This window comes from Rhizophagus irregularis, chromosome 14 (genome assembly GCF_026210795.1).
Source record: "Rhizophagus irregularis chromosome 14, complete sequence".
Lineage (NCBI taxonomy): Eukaryota > Fungi > Glomeromycota > Glomeromycetes > Glomerales > Glomeraceae > Rhizophagus > Rhizophagus irregularis.
In genome coordinates, this window is record NC_089442.1 from 2,926,292 (window position 1) to 2,947,198 (window position 20,907).

Sequence of the window (20,907 nt, forward strand, 5' to 3'; positions counted from 1 at the left end):
GTACCAAAGTTGAAGTATGTCGGAAGCAATGTAGTAGTATTGACCAGGATCGTAAGGTCACATGATATAATTCTCAGAATATTTGTAAATAACTCGTGCCATCATTATTATTATTTTAACAGACTCTTGCGATGGAGCTGATGGAGGTGCTGAAACGGTATGTTTATAATACGACAAGCTCTAGAGTACATATGGTTTCTCCCAGTTAGGGGGAATGTTGTTAGAAGGAAGTAACTTTTTACTAACAGTGCATGAATAAGTCCGCGGATGGTGAATTAGTTCTTGGTTTTTTAGAGTATGATAATTTTCATTGTACACCGGTAGCCGGTAGGGAGACAGTCTACCTAACCCTTGCCCGTTCAACTAAATAAAATTCTAATATAGCTTATACTGTCGGTGATTGTTCTGACAAGGGAGCTTGCAAACTGATTTCGAAGTTAACGTTAATAGTACAAAATTGTTAACTAAGCCAATTTGGGCATTGATTTTATAATATGCTAATTATACTTTTATTATTCTTACGTGAGAATTCGAGCCATCGGCAGCCATACTTATGCGCTTAGCTGGTAATATAATTAAAGAGTAATTAAAGGCACATAATTTTAAGCGAGCGTAATGAGCGTGTTAAAGTGATTAAATAAAATCAAAATTTTTAATAAAGATGATAATGTTGATGCAGCCAACAAAATAATATTATACGCTCAGTGATATAAATCGAGGTAGCGCAATAGGCGCAGCGTACAGCACTTCCTATAATTATTTTACTCTTACATATAGTGCCCATAGTTTTTACATTTTGCGCGTACAAACATTTTTTGAATTTATTATCGTGACCGCAACGTATAGTGCCTATATTGCGCATATGACATTTGCGCGTACAAAAATTTTAAATATTCCCGAACGCGGGAAGCGCAGCTAAAAGATTTTCGGCTGGAGTTAATTATCATTGAAATTTTTGGCCAAAATTAAAGAAATAACTTACGAAACCCAAAAAAGGGAAGGGATGAGCTTATCTTTATCGGGTGAACAAGGTATCATACCATAATTATTTTGAAAATCATTTCTTTTATTAGTCAGGCTATTAAGACTAAATATTATCAATTTATGAACCTAAACCATTTTTATGTTGGTTATTGAAACGCCCTTATTCAAATAATTACATAATAGTAAAAAATTTGTTATTTACATTATTCTATTTTTAATTTTTTTGTTTAAAAAGTTAACTTTCCTAAAATGATTCCTAAAAAAAACAAAACAAATAACAACATAAAAGATTATTTTTATTTTTTTAAAGTTATCATCATTCAAATTATATATATATATATTATTATACAGTATACATAATCAGTGAACAATATATAAAAAATTTTCTTTTTTTTTTTGGGATTGGGCGAAATTTCAGTTAACCATTAAAAATATGTGTAACTCCTTTTTTTGTTTTTTTTGTAACCACAATAAATAAACCAAAAATGAAATTTTAATTATCACAAGGGCCGTAAGATTTTCTAATTTTGGCCTAAATTATGCTTTCATGTATCTTTTTCGGATCGGGGTCGGAAAAAACTTTTTTTGGTGTTATTGTACATCATGACTTCAATTGCTTTAATTGGGATATTCATTTTAAAAAATTTCCTGATATAATGTTATTATAATTTTTTTTAATGTCTTTTTAAAGTTCTATTTTATGACCAAAATGTATTTTAATAAAAGGGATATAAAAAATTATGAAATGTTGATATAAATAAATAACATTTGATATCCAAGCCCATTTTTTCTTATTATTAATATTATAATTTTCCGATAAAAAAGAAAAAAGGGATAAATTTCCAAAAAAAAACAAATAAAAAAAAATAAAAAAAAAGGCGTTTGTAACATATATCATCGGATTTGGTCATATAATGATGCAAGACTATTTTATGCATGATTTTTTCTCCCTTCTGCAATTTCTGCAGCAATTTTTTAAAGTAAATAAATATTTTTAAATGCTTTTTCATTATCACTATCAATTTGAGTTATTTGAGTTATTTATAATTATAAATATACCCAACTTTATATTTAGCATCTAAATAACTTTGATCTGATTATATGATTATTATATATGTATGTACATGATATATTAATATCATTATTACCGATCATCGAAATTTATATAGAAAAATGTTAAAAATGCGGATTAACTATTACAGAAATTTTTAAATATGTTTAGTAAATTATTATCAGCCTCGTTTAAATCAAATTTTTAATTAAAGGTAAAGTATAATCCGTGGATCATCAGTATCATGGTATCGACAATCGCACTTTTTAACGCTAAATCTTTCGACAAATATAATTGGTTTTTTACGTCTTATTACTGATAATTACTGAATAATTACTGAAAGTATTTACGAATAAAATATATAGGATTGTAACAAATATATCAAAGGAATGGAGATTATAAAAATGGAAGACGGTGCATAATTTTCATACTTTAGTAAAAAAAATTAACCGAAACTTCTTCAAGTATCGTAAGAAATGATGATGATAAAGAATTACTAGAGAATTATAAAATAAATTTAAAATTAAAATACAATCCAAAAGTTCGTCCATCGAACAAGAACAAGTTGAGTATCAATTGAAACTGTAAGAAATGGTATATATTCAACAAATTATCTCTCATCTTTTGTAATACTATACTTTCTATACATACAGTACCTTCAATACTAATAAACAAAATCATTAGTTGACTATTTAATATTATCAACCATTCATATATTTATTTGATTTTAATCTATAATTAAAAATAAATTACATGGGGATTTTCGATGTAGCGGCGCCGCAATTAAATTGTACCGCTCGTATGATCTCGATTGCACTTACAAATGATCCAAATGATCCTGTTAATAAAGGATCAGGCTCGTTTACAAATTGATCTTTGTTTATAAACATTGCATATTCCGAAGTTTGGAATTCTTACAAAAAATTATAGAATATAGCGGAAATACTCTAATAAATTTTTTATAGGATTTTTTATAGGGGTATTATTATTTTAATATAAATATCGTTAATATCGTTGGAATTCCTACAAAAAATTATAGAAATAGCGGAAATATTTGGATAAAATTTTCTATAGGGGTATGAAATTCATAGGGATAGCGTTAACGTAAGTTCGTACGTAAATAAACATATTAAAAGGTTCATTATTTAAAATCCTAAAAAATGAGGAATAATTAAGGGTACGACATCTTTAATACGACATTACCTCTAGAGATCTTATACTTTTTTTACACAACTTATACAACTTAATTCACTTCATATTTTAAAAATCCTAAAAAAAATGAGGAATATATTATAACAAATCAGTTGCTGCGGTAATAAAGCAATAATAAAATTCGCGCACATTCTTGCAAATGCGGGACAAATTTGTGACACGTGACTGCATAAAATTGTGACAGTTAAAATGTTTCACACATTTAAATAATATGTTATATATTTTTGTTAAAATATGTTGTGCATTTGTAAATCCTTTCATTGTAAAGAATTCATTTTAGAATACTTTTTGGTTCGGAAGAAATCGTCCGAAAAAGATCATCTGACCAGAATGATATAAATACAACGGCAACCTTTTTTTTTTTTTTTTTTTTCTTACTAATTAAAAGATCTTCCTATTGTCCACTTTGTGTGAATAATTTTTTTTAAAAAAAAAATAAAAAAAAAAAATATTAAAATAATTTAAAAAATGAGTAAAAAAAATTCACAACATTCACAACATTCAGTTATATTAAATGTTGACATTCTTCCTTTAATATTAACATATTTTTCAGATGATGTTAAAAATCAGTATGATATTAGAGACCAATATGAAATATATAATTGTTTATTTATACATTCAACTTGGACTAAAGTAAGTTTTTTATATTATTAAAAAAAAAACGGTTTTTTTTTTAAGAAAAAAAAAAAAAAAATTCCCACAAAAAAAAAAATCCACAAAATTAACGAAAAATTAAATTTTTTTTTTAGATATTTACAAAAATCTTATGGAGTTCTCCAATATGGAAGTCCCCACGGTCATACAAAAAATTCTTGAATACATTAAGAGAGGAAAATACATTATATAATTACAGTCAGATGATAAGACATCTTACATTCGCACCATATAGAAACCGACCTCAACCTTCATTTTCACTTCCTGATATACATTTACTCTCACAAAAATGTTTCAATATAACAAATCTCACATTTGGACATAGGGAAGGTGATATAATTCCACCAGAAGGAATTTTATTATTATTAAAAAAAAATCATAATATACATTCAATAAAATTTTTAACATTACATTTTGATGAAAAATGGTTGAATAAAGCATTAATACCAATAATTAATGGACATTGTTTAAAATTAGAAGAACTTATATTTTACGATCCTCAACAAAAAGATGTTCAACAACAACAACAACAACCAACAACATCAAAAGATTTAAGTTTTAATTTCCTTTATTCTATTGGAAGAAAATGTAAATCAATAAATTCTTTAGAAATTAGACCAAAAATATCAAATACAAACGCTTTAATGATAATAAAATTTTTTCCTAATTTAACCTCGTTAAGTGTAAAAACAATAGAACCCGAGGCTCTTAAAACTCTTTTACAAGGGTTTCCAAATTTAGAATCTTTCTCATTTTCTTTTCCTAAATCAATTTCAAAAGAAATGACAATAGAAATAGCAAAAGAATTCCCTCCTTTAGAAAATTTTTCTACTTCTTTAGATTTAGATACAACTTCAACTTTTATTAGTACCTTTGTTACTACTCAATCGAAACTTAAAAAATTAGAATTATTTAAATGTTCAAATTTATTCGATTCGGATTTAAATTTATTATCCGAATTTTGTAATCAATTAGAATCTATTAATTTAAGTTTTTGTAATAATTTATCTGATGTTTCGATATCTTCCCTAACTCAAAAAAATCGTCAACTTAAAAAAATTCATCTTACAAATATACCAAAATTAACGAACAAAGGTATTTTATCTTTAGTAAATAATTGTCCTAATTTAATATCATTCATATTTAATATTTATTATGAAAGCGATAATAATGGAGGAATGATTGGAGGCGGAGGCGGAGGTGGTAATGGTGGTGATGTTGGTGATGTTGCTAATCGTCGACGAAGTTTTATTCAAAATCAAATAACTTCTATGGCTTTCATTCATCTATTACAAAATTGTAAAAAATTAATGGAATTTTCTGGTCATTTCTCCGATAATACCGCTTCAAAAATTTTATTTGAATTATCTAAAAAAAGACTTTACGGTAGAGGTTCTTATTATAAGAATCTTGAAATTTTAAAAATTCTTCCAAATGGACGTGCTTGTTTATTTAAAACTCAATTAGAATTAAAACCGGAACAAAATTCTGAATCTGAATTATTAGGAAATTTAGCGGAAAATTGTAAAAATTTAAGGATTTTGGTATTAAAATGTAATTTTTCAAAATTAAATAGGAATGTAAGTATAAAAAAAATTTATTTTTTGTTTTTATTTATTTATTTATTTTTTTTTAAGAAAATGATATTAACTTTTTTTTCTTTCTTTCTTTCTTTCAAAAAAAAAACAGTCCTTTATTAAGAGTATACTTAAATTTAAAAATCTTGAGGAATTATCGGTTAAATTAAAATCAAATCAATCTTTATCGGATAGTCATTTAAAAAGATTATTATCACATCCAAAATTAAGAGAATGTGAATTAGGTGATTCTCTTACTAAAGATGCTAAATTATTTATTAAAAATTATAATAATAATTCTCGAGGTGGTCCTTATTTTTATTAATTAATTTATTTTTATTTTTAAGTTGTATTTTTAGTAAAAATTTTTAAATTTTAAAATTTTTCGTTAGATTTTTTTTTTTTTCCGTTCTTTTTAATTTTAATAAAAAAAAAAAGAAAAAAACCAAAATTTTTTTTAATTATAATTTTTTGTGGCGTCAAGTGGTCAAGTGTATGATATTTTAAATCAATTAACCTGATAAGTCCGTATATATTGCACTGCGGCGGATAATAAATACTTAATTAAATTATGAACTAACAGGGCGTCAAATTTTTATTTTTGGTTTGTTGATCGAATTTATTACTATGCCAATTACAGTTAACCTGATGCAACTGTAATATAAATAATAATAATTCCCACTTAAAATACAATGGATCACATGATATAGTATTGTTATGCAAATAAATGTATTATGACAATTACTCAATAAGAAATTGATCGTTTAGTTAATGTTGGTCAGGCATTACTGTTAATTTTGAACCAGCCATCATTCTGTTGGATGATCGGCACTTGGCACTTTTTGATGCGCAATAAACTTAAAAATTTTTCCGACTTGATTGTTAAATGTAATGTATTTTTGATTATTCAGTAAAAAATTCAATTATCACATGATACAATTGACGTAACATTTTTTAATATTCGGTTAGTTTTTTTTTAAAAATCTTTTTACTTGATTATTTTACGACCTCCTTCACTCCGTCTTAATAATATTTAGAAAAAAAATTTATAAATTTATGAAAAAAGTTGGTGTGAAATAAAAATGTAGAAATCACGAACAAGTAAAAATGTATAAATAATCGTCAAAGGATTTTTTCCGGATATAGCTAGCCTTCTCTCGAATATATCACCAATACGTGAAATGACTTCATCGTGGGTACAAATAAATCGGTTGGATCTTTTAGAAAGGCAATTCTGTCCGATCCTGGTCCACAAAAGTCCGGTTTTTTTGATCGGATTGATCGACTGATTCAAAGACTGTTATGAATAGATCAATCCATAAATGTATAAAGCTTTTCTCCATAACAAAAAAAAAAAGCTTTTAATTAATAAATGGGTAAAATTATCTGCCGAAGCTTTGTCTCTTTATCTCTTTTAAGGAATTGTACCTTACCATCTGTTGAAATTTATTCCAAAACCATCCAAGTAACTCTTTAACAAGGTTAATTAACATTTTCATCGGGATTACCCCACCTATACTGTATATATTGTATCTATTGTAATAGCCAACAAACCGTAATAAAGTTGATAAATAAATGTTATAATATCAACAAATACATAATTGATAAATAAAAACGAATACATAATTAATAAATAATTGTTGAGAAGTATTTGTTAAGAGATAAAAATGCGTAAAAACGAAAAATAATATAAATACGAACTAATAAACAAATAGAAATCAATAATAAATAATTGTACCATAATAAATAAAAAATAAAATAATAAATTAATTAATTAAATGAATTAAATGAAAATTAAATGAATGTTACGGAAATTATCAAATAAAATAGTGTGAAAAAAAAAAATACTAATTTACTTGATATACAGAAAATCTCTTACAAATAAAATTTTCGGTCTAATCCAATCCTGGAAAGGTTTCCGAAGAAAAAGATAAATAGTAGATATTCCAATCAATCTTTAATCGAGTAAATACTAGACTGAGCCTTTTTTCCATAGAGGTTGTGTAGTCTAATACGATATTATATTTTTAGCATAAAATCATATGAACCGAAATGTGTTCACGAAATTATGGGGAAAATCATCCTGTATATGATGTATATGATGGATATGATATCATCATCCTTGTTCAACATACCCCGTCCGGCTCCTGAATAATCCATAAAAAGTATGTAGAATAAACTTGAACATGAAATATATCCGTAAAAATTATTACTTGAAAGTTGAAAGAGACAGAAATAACAGCATAGTAAATTTGTGCCGATCTCTTTTTTATATATACAGTATATATATAGTGTAGTGTGTATTGATATCAGGTCATAAATTGCAGAGAAAACTAGTCTAAAATAACATTACAAATTAGACTATGGTCCGACAGAAAAAAACACTTTCCCAGGCACTACCCACATATATAGACTAGTAGACGGGATTTGTGTCGATCTCCTTGACCATTAAATTCATTATAAAAACCATGTGACTGTTCATCATGTCTTTTTTTAAAGTACAAAAGCCTAAGTATACTACTAACCTTTACCGCAATTTCAACAAAGCATTGGAATAAGTTTTTTTAAAAAAAGATTATATTATTACACAATACAAAACTAATTATGTAGTATTTTTTTTTAAAAAAAAAATGTATTTAATATTTTAAATCAAGAAACGAGGAATACATAAGAATTCGACTGATCCTAAAAATATATATAAACGTGGAATATAATTTATAAATATGTTAAACTTACTTTAAATAAGCGAATTAATCTCTTTTTAAGCCTATATGATAAATAAATTTCGATTAAATTTACGCTAAAATGTTTTTTAACGCTACCTACAATTTGCAATTTAGAGCAATAAAATATACTGTATATATGTACTTTTTTATCAAAGTTACCTAAACCAATTACTATTAGTGAACGATTTCTTTAAATACAGTAATACACGTGTAGCTTAGAATACAATAATGGAAAGTGACAAATGAGCTTCTTAATGACTTTCGAATGACGTCATGTAAATTTACAATATCAGCAAAATTTCGAAAGTTGCCCAGAATTAGGGATATGAAATTAAAATGATTGTCGATAGTTTTGACCAGAATTACAAGTAAATATCATGTGACGACGTGATGTTCATATTTTACTAAGACGCATCAACGAAATTTTTAAAATTATTGATGTTATTAATGTGAAAATTTTACCCTCATTATTTGAATAAGCGATACATACAATATTTGCAACGGTGTAATAATTTTATTGCTAGTTACTTTATTATAAGTTATTATAAGAAATGAGTTGTATTCTTGTATACATTATTGATAGAATAAGCATTTTTATGTTTTTCTGATTCGTTATTGTAACATAATAATTGAGCTAACAGTATTTAGAAATTGATCGTACGCTTGATTTGTTGACATAAAATGAAATTATTTACGTATTGGAAAATAATTTCCATACGCAGCAATTAACATGCGCAGTTTGCGCAGTGTGCGCAGTAATGATTAAATAACGTACGATGAGTCATATCGTTTATCAAATATAATTAATTACTCATGGACAACAAATTACAACTTTACAAATATTAATATTTTTAATATTATTAATCGGATTTAATAGTATTATTGCTCATATTAAGTCAATCATGATGTAATATGTATCACTTTATTAATAATGACTATTGATTTAAAAACGATAATCACGCTGACTAAATGAAATGATGTATTGTTTATTTATTTAAATTGCTTTTTCTTTAGGTCTCCCTAAGCGATTTCTCCTTTGACAACAACTCCTCCTTTGGCAAACGAGTAGCAGCAAAGAGAATATCAAGTTAACTGTGGATTATGCGCAACAACTTTTGATTTTGGAGACGCCCCAACATTACAAACTGCGAAAAATTTCTTTTGCTACATTGCGGTAAGTTGTTTCTAACAACTTACAGATCTTTGATAATTGTCATTCCATAGTTCCATCATGCCGTACGTAGAAGGAAATAACGGATGGAGTTTCTTTTTCGTCCGGCTTGTCCATGTAAGCCCAGATACGTCGGTCCGCCTGCGTACTGTGGTTGCCCGGATAGGTAGTTGAGCATATATAGATTAGAAAAATATTTACTGTAATTTTCTTTATTTCTTTTTGTTGCTTTTCTTTTTATCTTATTTTCATTTTTATTTTTTGTCTTCTTGTTTTCATTATTTTTTTCGATATATGTATATATTTTTTGATGTATTTATACTATTTTGTAATAGAATAGAATTAGTTTAGCAAGGGTAACGTACGGAGGAATTATAGAAGTCATTAAGGAGAAACTGGCTTTCCTGGAGGAGGGTTAGCCTATGCACCTGGCTCCTATCATAGAATAATTAGTATTTTTTTTTTTTTAAAAAAAATAATACTAAGATTTTCTTTATTATAGAAACGGATCACATCTGACGTATGCCGAATTGAAGTGTTGGAATAAATTTTAATAAAAATATTTAATGGTATGAATAATAATAACAAAATGATCTCCTGGTGAAATTTTCGATTTGTTGGATCACTTGGGTGGGTAGAAATGAAAAAATTAAGGAAAAGGAATCTGTAAAAAGTTTATCTTCGATTTAACCATAATTTAAGTAAAATGTTATTTTATTTTTTTGTTAGATAATTTTACATTGAACTATTTTTTTTAAAAAAAATGCAACAGCTAATTTGTTGATTAAATAGCTTAATTTAAATAATGATTCAAATCGGTTTTTTTAATTTAATACTTGTTATACTTGTTATGAACTTTTATGAAAAGTACTAAATTTATTTATTAAATAAAATTTATTGCCGTTTTCAGAAATGTTGACATTAGAATGTCGATCATTTCTATAAATCGAACACACCGAACACACACCGAACACAGCAATTAAAATTAAAAAAAAACAAATTTTCCTTTAAAAAAAGCAAAATTAAAACTTTAATAATATTTTTTAGGTAGTGTGCATAAAAAAATGTATAAAAATTATATTATTTGCATATATGTATTCACTTGTATTTGCTTGTATTTGTGTTCGATGTGTGTTCGGTACAAATTTTCATATTTTCAATTTTATTCATATCTAAAAAGTGACAAAAATAGTTTTTATATAAAGTTATGCATGAATACTTCAAGTTTGCATAATTTTTTGTATGTGTTCACGGTGTGTTCGGTGTGTTCGGTATAAAATGGTCAAAATTTCAGATTGTCAACATTTCTGAAAACGGCAATAAACTTTGACGGAATTTTCCATTTTCCATAAATATACCTTTTTATTAATTCTTTGCTTTAACGTGGAAAAAAGTTACCAAGTAAACATTCTTACTAATGGAGAGTTCAAATTAATCGTGCTGTTGGATATCTTGAAGTACAACGTACGATGAAAATCTTTTCTCTTGTCCAACCACTGGAAATTTTGTATTCCGAATACTACTTTCGCAGTTATTTTCTATTATCTGGTGTATTACTATGTAAAATTGTATTCGCTTAAATTTCAATGACAGTACGAATATATGTTTATAGACTTACTGGAGTTTGAGTTTTACCTGCCGATATTTTCTATATAGTATAAATAATAAATGAATAATTGATGAGTTATTCAAAGCAAAATCTTCTTAGTAAAATAAAAATATACCATGCTAATAGGACCATTTAATTCGGTTGAAAGTTGACATGCAATTATTGAAAGCTGATACTCAATCCAACCTAATTCTTCAAGTTTTACCATATATTTATATCAGAATCCTATAATTAAAATCATATATTACTAATTTAAAAGTAACATTTTTAATAGTAAAAAGAGATTTTAGCAATTAATAAAACTTACATTATTTTTAACTATAAATTTTAGTGTAATATTTTTTTTAATATTTATTTTCCAATTCATAACATAATCATACTTATTACCATTTAGTATGGGAAAGTCTAAATAAAGTTCTTCATTTTTAGAATATATCATCTTTCCTGATAAGATTGGATTTATTAATTTAATTATTTTATTACGTATTAAATTCAAAATATAAACTTACCTATTTGTATCATTTTCTTGAAATTGATAAAGCTTATTATTTAAATTTACTAAATTTGTATAAAGTAAACTTGTGGTTCTAAAATAATTCATTATTAATTAATGTATATTAATTATTATTCACTTTAAGAAATTAATGAATTAAATAAATTAAATAGTTTTCTTCTACTTTCATACATGTGTTTACTAAATTTATAAGTTTAGAAAAATCATTACTATCATTAACATTCAAAATCCACATATTCCTTTAATAGATAAATATATGAGATATATGAAGTAATATAAATCCTATATGGTATATATGTGTATAACAATCATTGTACATTTTTAATTCTATATATATTTTAAATCTAATTAAAAGTAGTAATTTGCTAATTTTAATATTTGAAATATGTTTAATTCGGTAGAATTATTTTTATTCGGTAAATATTCTAAATTAAATAGTTGATTTTTTACTAATATATCATCAGATAATCAATGGTTCCAATTGTATAACTTTATTAAGATCAAACAAAACATTATCATATTCTTGAAAAATATAATACGCAATAGCTCTTTGTTTAAATAATGAATTTTCTTTCTTTTTTCAGTTTGGTCTCTGAAATTTTTTTCGAATTTATTTTTTCGAGTTTTTTTAACCATTCTTTTCTCCTTTTTTTTTTCATTTTTTCGGTTTATTTTTAAAACCGAAATTTTTTTTTCAATTTCTATTTTGGTTTTTTTCTAGCTGATTTTTTTTAACTTCCTTTTTCAGTTTTAATTTTTCCTTTCGATTTTGTTTTTTTAAACCAATTTTTTTTTGATTTTTTTACTTTATAACCTATATTATTTTTTTTATATAGTTTTTTCATTTAATTATATATATTTTTTTATTATTGTTATATAAGTACATTATTAAAATTATTCTTTTTTTTTAGACTAGTTGTTGCGGTGTTATAGTAAGCACTTTTTTTTCAATCCTCATTGTCAATAATAATTTTTTTTCTTATCTATTTTTTTGCTAATTTTTTTTTCATTCTTGATTTGGATCCGGATTCTATGGCAAGTACCTTTTTTTGCTGATTTATCTTAATAATATTTTTTTTTCCCAATTATTTTTTTACTAAATTTTTTTCTTCCTATTTCTTTCGTTTTTGGCTTGAATCAAGGTCAGTGCTGTCTAAAGTTTTAAAATATTAGTTTAATTATTTTTAAATTAAAGTTTTTTTATAATAAATAAAATGAATTTATTAATTTTAAAATATTACAAATAAAAGCAAATGAAAAAAATGAAACAGTATTAATTTAAAAAAAAACAGTCATGGGTGATTAATTATATCTTTCAGCTCAAGCAAGTTTTCCATTTCTTTTCTTGAAAAATATTTATATTTAAATATTTCTGGAACATTTGGACAAATTTTATGAAAATTTGGTAATAAATCACCTATGTTAGGAATACAAGTTATCTCTCCTTCATTACTCCTACGTCGAACATAATCTATTTGCTATGTGAATAATAATGAGTTACTTAAATCAATTTTCTTTTAAAATAAAAAGTTCCAAGTAAAATTGAAATATACCATATTGATAGAACCATTTATTTCAATTGAAGGTTGTACATAAAGTTCACCTACATCTTTTGGAAGTTGATATTCAATCCAACCTAATCCCTCAAGTTTTAACACATCTTCATATTTTAACACATGTTCATAATGTTTTAGTTCAGAATCCTTATACTGTTCAGAATTCTATAATAAATCTATATATTAATTAAAAATAACATTTTAATAGTGAAAAAGAGATTTAAGCAATTAATAAAACTTACAGTGCTTTTAATTATAAATTTTATAAAGCAATCTTTATTATGTATTTCTTTAACATTTATTTTCCAAATAATTTTAATATACCACGGAAAATTTAGCATGGGCAAATTCAAATAAAGCTCTTCATTTTTTGAACTTATTATCTTTTCTGATAAACTAAGAAATTCAAACTGAAGTTAAAAAATTTACCCAAATTTATTGAAATTTTAAAATACATAATAAATACATCCATTTACCTATTTATGTCATTTTCTTGAAGTTGATGAAGTTCGCTATTTAAATTTACCAGATTTGATATAAAATAAACTTGTGATTCTAAATAATTTATTAATCAATATATTAATTATTAAACATTATAAGAAATTAATAAATTAAACATTCTCTTACTTTCATACATGTGTTTATTAAATTCATTAACAATTCCAAGTTCGGAAAGATCATTATCATTATTGTTATTAACATTTAAATATAACCAAAAATCTGTGTATTCTCGTAATAAATAAATAAAATATAACTAGAATGATTAGCCCTTTTAACATATAACAAGTTCAAGTCTAACATTGCTTCATGATACATTTTTATATACTTTGCATCTAACTAAGAGTAGTAATTCACTATATTTAATAATATTAGAAATTTGATTAATTTTTGTTAATATATTATTTATTACATTTTATCTGTCATACTTTACAGTATTTGTATTTTATAAATTAAATAAATTGTTCCATGCTGAAATCGGATTTGAATAAATACAAAAAGACTTTACTAAGCCACATCACATATTTACTTTTTGATAACATTATATTATCGTACAAAAAATAAAGAAAAAAAACTAAATATCAAAAAAAAAAGAAAAAAAAATTGTAAAATAAACACAAAACCAAAAACAAAATGTAAGAAAATTGATTGATCGTATTACTTTCGTACAGCAATGCAATTTACATTTAGTAAGAATTAATATGTATATGAAATATTTATAATAAAATTCTAAATAATGTGCTATACAGTATTCTTTGTTGATCATCAGGAAATTTTTTTATACTGTAAAAAATATGCAATATTTTGTGCATGAAAAAACTGATTTGCACACCCTGAAAATGCACATTAATTGCATATTTAATATATATAATGTATTTTCCATACAATATATTGTAAAAAAATGGGTTAATTTTTATATAAATTTATACAAAGAATTATACATATAATATTGTTAGTTATATTGCATAAATTTCGAGAAATTTAACTATTTGTGCAATATTGAATACCCCGAAAATTTTGTGATGACATATAATCAAACTTAATAATAATTCAAAATCATTTTAAATAATATAAATGCAATACCAAGTTATAGGAACACAATTTTAATATATTTTCATTTTGATAATATTACAATTTACAATCACCGACGTCATATTTATTTTGATGTGCAGAATTACTATACTATAAATATAAATACAGCAGTTATCCTAACCTCTAATTTATTGATTTCTGTATGATTTTTTCAATGGAAAACTTATAAGATTTATAACTCTAGAAGTATCAGTGTAAAATAGCCAATCTTGAATTTTTATAATTGACAAAATTTTTACTAATTGATAGTAAAATTAATTAGTATGATATTATGGTTATTAGAATCAAATATTAATTTTGCTATTTTATTATCAAATAAGTAAATAGTAAAATTCTGTAGGAATAAAATTTTTTATGCAAAATTTCAAAAAAATTTCATGAAGTGAATATTAGAACTCTTAAAAGTTGAGTACTAGTAATTTTGAGCATTGCTAAATCTCACCGCAGGTGATTCCTACCGCATCAGCATTAGCAAATATTAACGGGCAGCGTTTTATGATATTTTTAATTCTGCCCAACATTCAACCTAATTTTGGTTCACCAGCGGTAATATTTAGCAATACTCAATAATTTTTTATAATCATGCAACATATTGTAAACTGAACAATTCCTTTATTAGATCAAGAGATAAAATACAAAATAAATAATAAATTCTTACTGATTGATTTTTCTCCGTCTTACCTAGTAATTATAAGTCATCCTGTAATATCTTTTAATTCAAGCAAATTTTCCATTTCTTTTCTTGAAAAAAACTTATCCCTGAAAACTTCTGGGACATTTTTATAATTTGACGATAGCATATTATCTATTTTAGTTTTTTCTTCATTATATTGTTCTTTATATTTGAATTGATGAAATCGAACATAATCTATTTGCTAAACAAAGAGAGTAATGATATAAATAATAATACTTATTATATATAGAAACAATAAACTAAACAAGTAATTATAATATAAAGTATACCATCTCAGTAAGATTATCCAATTCAACAGAAAGTTGTACCGAATAATTGTATTTCCACTTTATATATGGAAATCTATATTCAATCCAACCTAATGAATTAAATTTTAACAGATCTTCATATATAAGGATATGTTCCAAATTTTTATTGCAATCCTCCTATTAATTACAATAATTGGCTTTCAGTTTAATATATGATATACAGTATTATAAAATAAGAGAATATTAAACTTACATCATCAATTATTACAAATTTTATGAAACATTTATTGGATGATAAGTTTTTAATATTTATTTTTAAATAAAAGTAATAGTATGCATCGTTTTTAAAAACTCCTGAAATTTTGGGCAAACTCAAATTAAATGTTTGATTTTTAAAGTTTAATATATATCCTGTTAAGCTTTAATTTTTAAATTGTTAATTAATATAATTAATTTGAAATTAGTACTTAATGTTAAATATGCATAAATAATTAACTTACCTATTTGGATCACTTTCTTTAAATTTTAAATATACACTATCCAAATTTATAAGGTTTGAAAGAAAATAAATCCTATGTACTGTAACATTATTAATAATCAAGTTAATTACTGGTGAATAATAAAGAATTAATATTTTCTTTACCTGTATACATGTATTTATTAAATTTATTAATAATTCCAAGATCATTAAAACTGTTTTCATATAAGTGTGACCAAAAATCTAGATCTAAACCCATAAAATCTTTCATTATATCATTTATATATAAGTGTGACCAAAAATCTAAATCTAAACCCATAAAATCTATCATTATATCATTTTTTGTTTTTATCTTATAATATGTCATATTTTCATAAACATTATTTAATTCCATAATATATATTAATGCTTTATAACAATATGCTATACTATTTAATGGATTCAATTGTATAATCTTATTAAAATCAAATAAAGACCTATCATATTCTTGAAGTTTGAAATATGCAATAGCTCTCTTACTCAAATTATGAATATTTTCTGGATCAATAGTGTTTGCTTTTGTAAAAAAATGTATAGCATTATGATATCGTGTCATATTATATAAGATTTCTCCATAATAACATAACATTAATGAATCATCATCATTAATACCAAGCAATTTATCTAACATATCTAAAGTATTTGAATAAGTTTCCCGCTTTTCGTAAATATATGCGCTATTCTTTAAACATAAATAGTTATTTGGGTTATTTTGTAAAGCAATATAATAATTTTTTAAAGCATCTGATAGATAATATTCATCATAATTATAAAATTCTGCCTCAAAAAGATTACTATTTCCAAGTATTATGTATAGATTATTTATTTTTGCCTTACATTCTAACGACTTATTTAAATAATATATAGCCTCATCATAATTACTTTGCTTGAACAATATTTCTCCACAAATAAAATAAGCAATTGGCTTTTTTTCATTTAAATTAATAGCTTCCTTTAAATATAGATGTGCTTGCTCATAATTATATAGACATCTATATGTATAAGCTAAAATACATCTTATAGTATAACTTTTAGGAAAAATTTTCAGAAATCCCTTACAAAAGTACTCAGCTTTTCCATAATTTTTTTCACTTAATTCTTTTATGGCATTTTGATACACTGGATGTTGCTTTTTTGAAATTCTTGGAAAGATTGATTGTAATGATAAATTCGAATTCAGCTTGATTGAATTCATAAATTTCTTTTTTTTAGATAATATAAGATCGAATTCTGAGTTATCCGAATTATCACTCTCATACTGATTATCAATTATTTGACTCGAATCTTCCAATTTAATAGAAGGGAAAATGTACCCAGATTCAAAAAATTTTGAATATAAATTTTTATAAATAGAATTTTGTGGCAAATATCTAATATCATTATTTTCAATTCTTTTTCTACATTCAGGACATTTTTTTTGTTTTAATTTTTTTAAATTACTTAATGATAATGCATGTTGGCACTTTAAAATACATAGTTGATCTGTTGGTTCACTACTAATTGGGCAAGTCATTTCACCTGCTATAACATCTAAAATATTAGAAGTTGATTTTTGTTCCTTCATAAAATTAGAATTTGAATTTGTAATTTTTCCTTTTCCCTTTATCTCCTTTCCAATATCATCATCATCTATAATTTTTAAATCTTCAAAATATTTTTCTTTAACAAATATTAACATATTTTGAAATTTTTCTGAAAAATCTGCTAGTTTATTTTCATTTAATTTTTGAGCATAATGATCAAAATCAATTTCAACCATTGAAAACTCTTGACTTTCAATATTTTGTAAATGTAATAATATCTCAATTGCCTTAAATTGAATGAAACTGCTTGGAGCTCTATTAAGTGATTCAATCGCTAAATAATAACAAAGACCATATGTAGCTATTCTAGTAGATTTCTGGATAAGTTTTTGTGCAAGATCCAGTATTCCAAACCATAAGGTATGTGGTAGGACAAGAGGTTCATTTCCAGCGAGATCATTTATAACACTTCCGGTATTTTTCAAAGCTTTAATGACTTTATTTGATACTTCATCAAATTTGGTTTGAGAATCTAAAATTGATTTATTATCAACATTAATCCATTCTCTTTCCAAAAAGCTCCATATATATTCCATCAATACCAATTCTCCAAATTTCTTACTAATAATCATTTCAGAACTTTCAGACCAGGAGAAAATATTGTGTTGAACTATCAACATAATTCTCCAATCTACATAATAGGATGCTACGGGATACTTAAAGCTTAAGGATTGATGTACTTGAGCAAGCATTGACAGGATTGAACAATTATCATTTGGAAGGGCAATCCCTGTTGTTGATAAAATCCCTGGTGCAATATTCAATAAAACCTTAAGCAAATCTTTAGTCCTTCGTAGAATTTCTTGGAACCAAGTCTCGTCATCACGTAAACAATGTAATGTGTCCCGCAAGTGAATTAGTAAGAAATCAATGTTATAATTTCGCTTCTTAATTATAGTATCATCTTTTCTAACTTGGAGTTGATTAAATTGATTAAAATTAGATGCATATTTGTTATCAATACCTTCTTGCATGACCTGAGTTGTTTTTCTATGAATTTCAGCAAATTTTGGCAAAGAATTATAAATTTTATCTCGAAGTTCTTTACTTAAACGTATTTGTGTAAAACAAACTTTTTCTAAAACCGCTACCCATGCACGTAAATGTAGCTCTAATCTAGCTATACTTTGTTTTGCATAATAGTCAAATGGTGTTGGATCAGCTAAAGCGACCAAAGTATCTCGAAGAACTTGAGGTGAAAATTCATTTTGAGAGTTTTCAAAAAGTAATTTAAGAGCGTATAAATAATTTGGTTTTGTCAGATTTTTCAATAATTCTTCTACCTTCTCATCTAGAGTATACTGTTCTAACTTGAGAAGGATACGATTATTGAACATGTTTTCATGTAAATCCGTTTTATTAGTGTTTATAGAACTTCCGCTCTAAAATAAATAAATAAATTGCAAAAACAATTTAAATTTTTAATTATTTAAAATGCAAAATGTTTCCTAAAATTATAACCTACCTGAATTGAGCTTCCATCCATATTTTATTATTTCTTTTTTTTTTTCAAAGAAAAGAAAAATATTAAATTTTTAGCGGGTGTACAATTTTTTTAAAACTTATTGTTAACTACATTAGGAAAATGTCTGAATAGTAGCGTATTAATCCGAAAATAAGCACCCTTTACAAAATTATAGCTTAAATTATGATGATCCTGGATGGCGTAATGGCGTTATATACAAAGGGGTGCTTATTTTCGAGACTTTACGGTTGCGTTGAAAATTTGTAAATCATTTCTTTTTTGGATCATGCATGTAGGCTATACTAATTTTCGTCCCAGGTTCCCATTGGATCCGTTGTGAAATTAGTTCGTATTCCATGGCAGATAGAAGACATGGGTCCGGATGATTACTAATGATTACAAATCAAAAAATTCCAGATGTTGATCAATCGGATCTGGTTTACCAGCATGGAACTGGGGGCAAAAATTAGTATAGCCAGAAGTATCTAATGAGATAGTAGTGTGAGACAACGTTTGTAAATAAATTGCTTGGATTATTTATTAATTATTTACTTCAATACAAAATTTTGTATTACTAAATTTATTATAAATAATTAGAAAATAAACTTGATTGTAATTAATTTGTTTAATCTTTTTGGATACATTTTTTAAATATGACGTAACGTGAGACGATTGAGACGTCAAAATGATCGTACCACATAGTGATCTAAAACAAAAAAGGACTTGACTGTGAATTATCATATTTTTATTTTTGGATATACTAATTAATTTTTTTATTATTAATTTAATTATTTTTATCTTAATTAAAATAATCAAATTATCAAAATAATAGTATATTTAATTAAAAAGTATGAAAATTTTATTATTAGGAAATGCTAGAATTACTATATTGTGAAATAATCTTTGGTATTTGGGAATTATATAAAGGCTTTTATATTTAATATTCTAATTAAATTAATTTAATTCATTATTTTAATATTATTATTAATAAATTTATTCATTATCAAAAAAATTACATAATAATTAAGATTTCTGTTAATTATTATATTTAACATTATATTAAAATTAAAATTAATAAAGAAGAAAAATATGTAATATAAAAAAAAAACTTTTTTTATTTACTAATTATTATCATTTCTTTTTTTGAAAAAAAATATCAATTTTAATTTTGAAAATGTAAAAAAACAAAAGAACCAATTTTATTTATTTGAAATAAAAAAAATTGACGTGACAAACTTCGTGAAGCGAATATTAAAACTCTTTAAAAGTTTTATATCTCACAACGGGTTCAGTTTATTTCACTAACAAACAGTCAACTTACCAGTAAGAGTATAAAAATTTATACATGATCAATTATTTGATCATATGTTATGTTTGTGATTATTAATACGATTAAATGTGCGGAGTAATCATAAAATGAAACAATTCCTAATTTTAGACTGTCGAGTTACGTAATAATTAATACAAAAAGGATAATAAATCGGTATATTAATAACTCTCAAGATAAAGGTTGGAAATATTTAATATTTTCGCTTTTTAATTTATAATATAAGAAACTTTATAATTAGAAATTTAGAACATTATTGATAGAATTGTTAGACAGAGTTGATTCTACTCATACGGAAGAAATTTGATAATAATCTTTGGCCAAGTTCAAAAAATATGATATGTATGAACAATTTCGGAATTATTCGATTAAAATATAAAACTTAAAAACGATGTTTTCACTATTCTTGGATATCATTTTATTAAAATT

At 24.6% G+C, this 20,907-nt stretch overlaps 4 protein-coding genes across 4 annotated transcripts; 1 reads left to right on the plus strand and 3 right to left on the minus strand.

Moving 5' to 3' along the window:
* Window positions 1-3,623: 3,623 nt before the first annotated feature.
* Window positions 3,624-5,865, plus strand: OCT59_006333 (uncharacterized protein). Its single transcript, XM_066141204.1, has 3 exons — window positions 3,624-3,880; window positions 3,997-5,481; window positions 5,591-5,865. Exons 1-3 carry the CDS (start codon window positions 3,716-3,718, stop codon window positions 5,801-5,803), a joined length of 1,863 nt encoding a protein of 620 aa, XP_065998018.1. The 5' UTR covers window positions 3,624-3,715; the 3' UTR covers window positions 5,804-5,865.
* Window positions 5,866-10,806: 4,941 nt separating this feature from the next.
* On the minus strand, window positions 10,807-11,192 carry OCT59_006334 (uncharacterized protein; the record flags this gene model as incomplete). Its single annotated transcript, XM_066141205.1, has 3 exons — window positions 10,807-10,920; window positions 10,994-11,023; window positions 11,100-11,192. The coding sequence occupies 3 exons, from the start codon at window positions 11,190-11,192 to the stop codon at window positions 10,807-10,809; spliced, it is 237 nt and encodes a 78-aa protein (XP_065998019.1).
* Window positions 11,193-12,790: 1,598 nt separating this feature from the next.
* OCT59_006335 (uncharacterized protein) lies at window positions 12,791-13,691 on the minus strand (the record flags this gene model as incomplete). Its single annotated transcript, XM_025324382.2, has 5 exons — window positions 12,791-12,976; window positions 13,052-13,219; window positions 13,297-13,450; window positions 13,531-13,609; window positions 13,682-13,691. The coding sequence occupies 5 exons, from the start codon at window positions 13,689-13,691 to the stop codon at window positions 12,791-12,793; spliced, it is 597 nt and encodes a 198-aa protein (XP_025186359.2).
* A 1,648-nt stretch (window positions 13,692-15,339) lies between these two features.
* On the minus strand, window positions 15,340-19,172 carry OCT59_006336 (uncharacterized protein; the record flags this gene model as incomplete). The annotated part of the gene is made up of 6 exons (XM_066141207.1): window positions 15,340-15,519; window positions 15,608-15,763; window positions 15,840-16,005; window positions 16,087-16,165; window positions 16,230-19,068; window positions 19,152-19,172. The coding sequence occupies 6 exons, from the start codon at window positions 19,170-19,172 to the stop codon at window positions 15,340-15,342; spliced, it is 3,441 nt and encodes a 1,146-aa protein (XP_065998020.1).
* Between the last annotated feature and the right edge of the window lie 1,735 nt (window positions 19,173-20,907).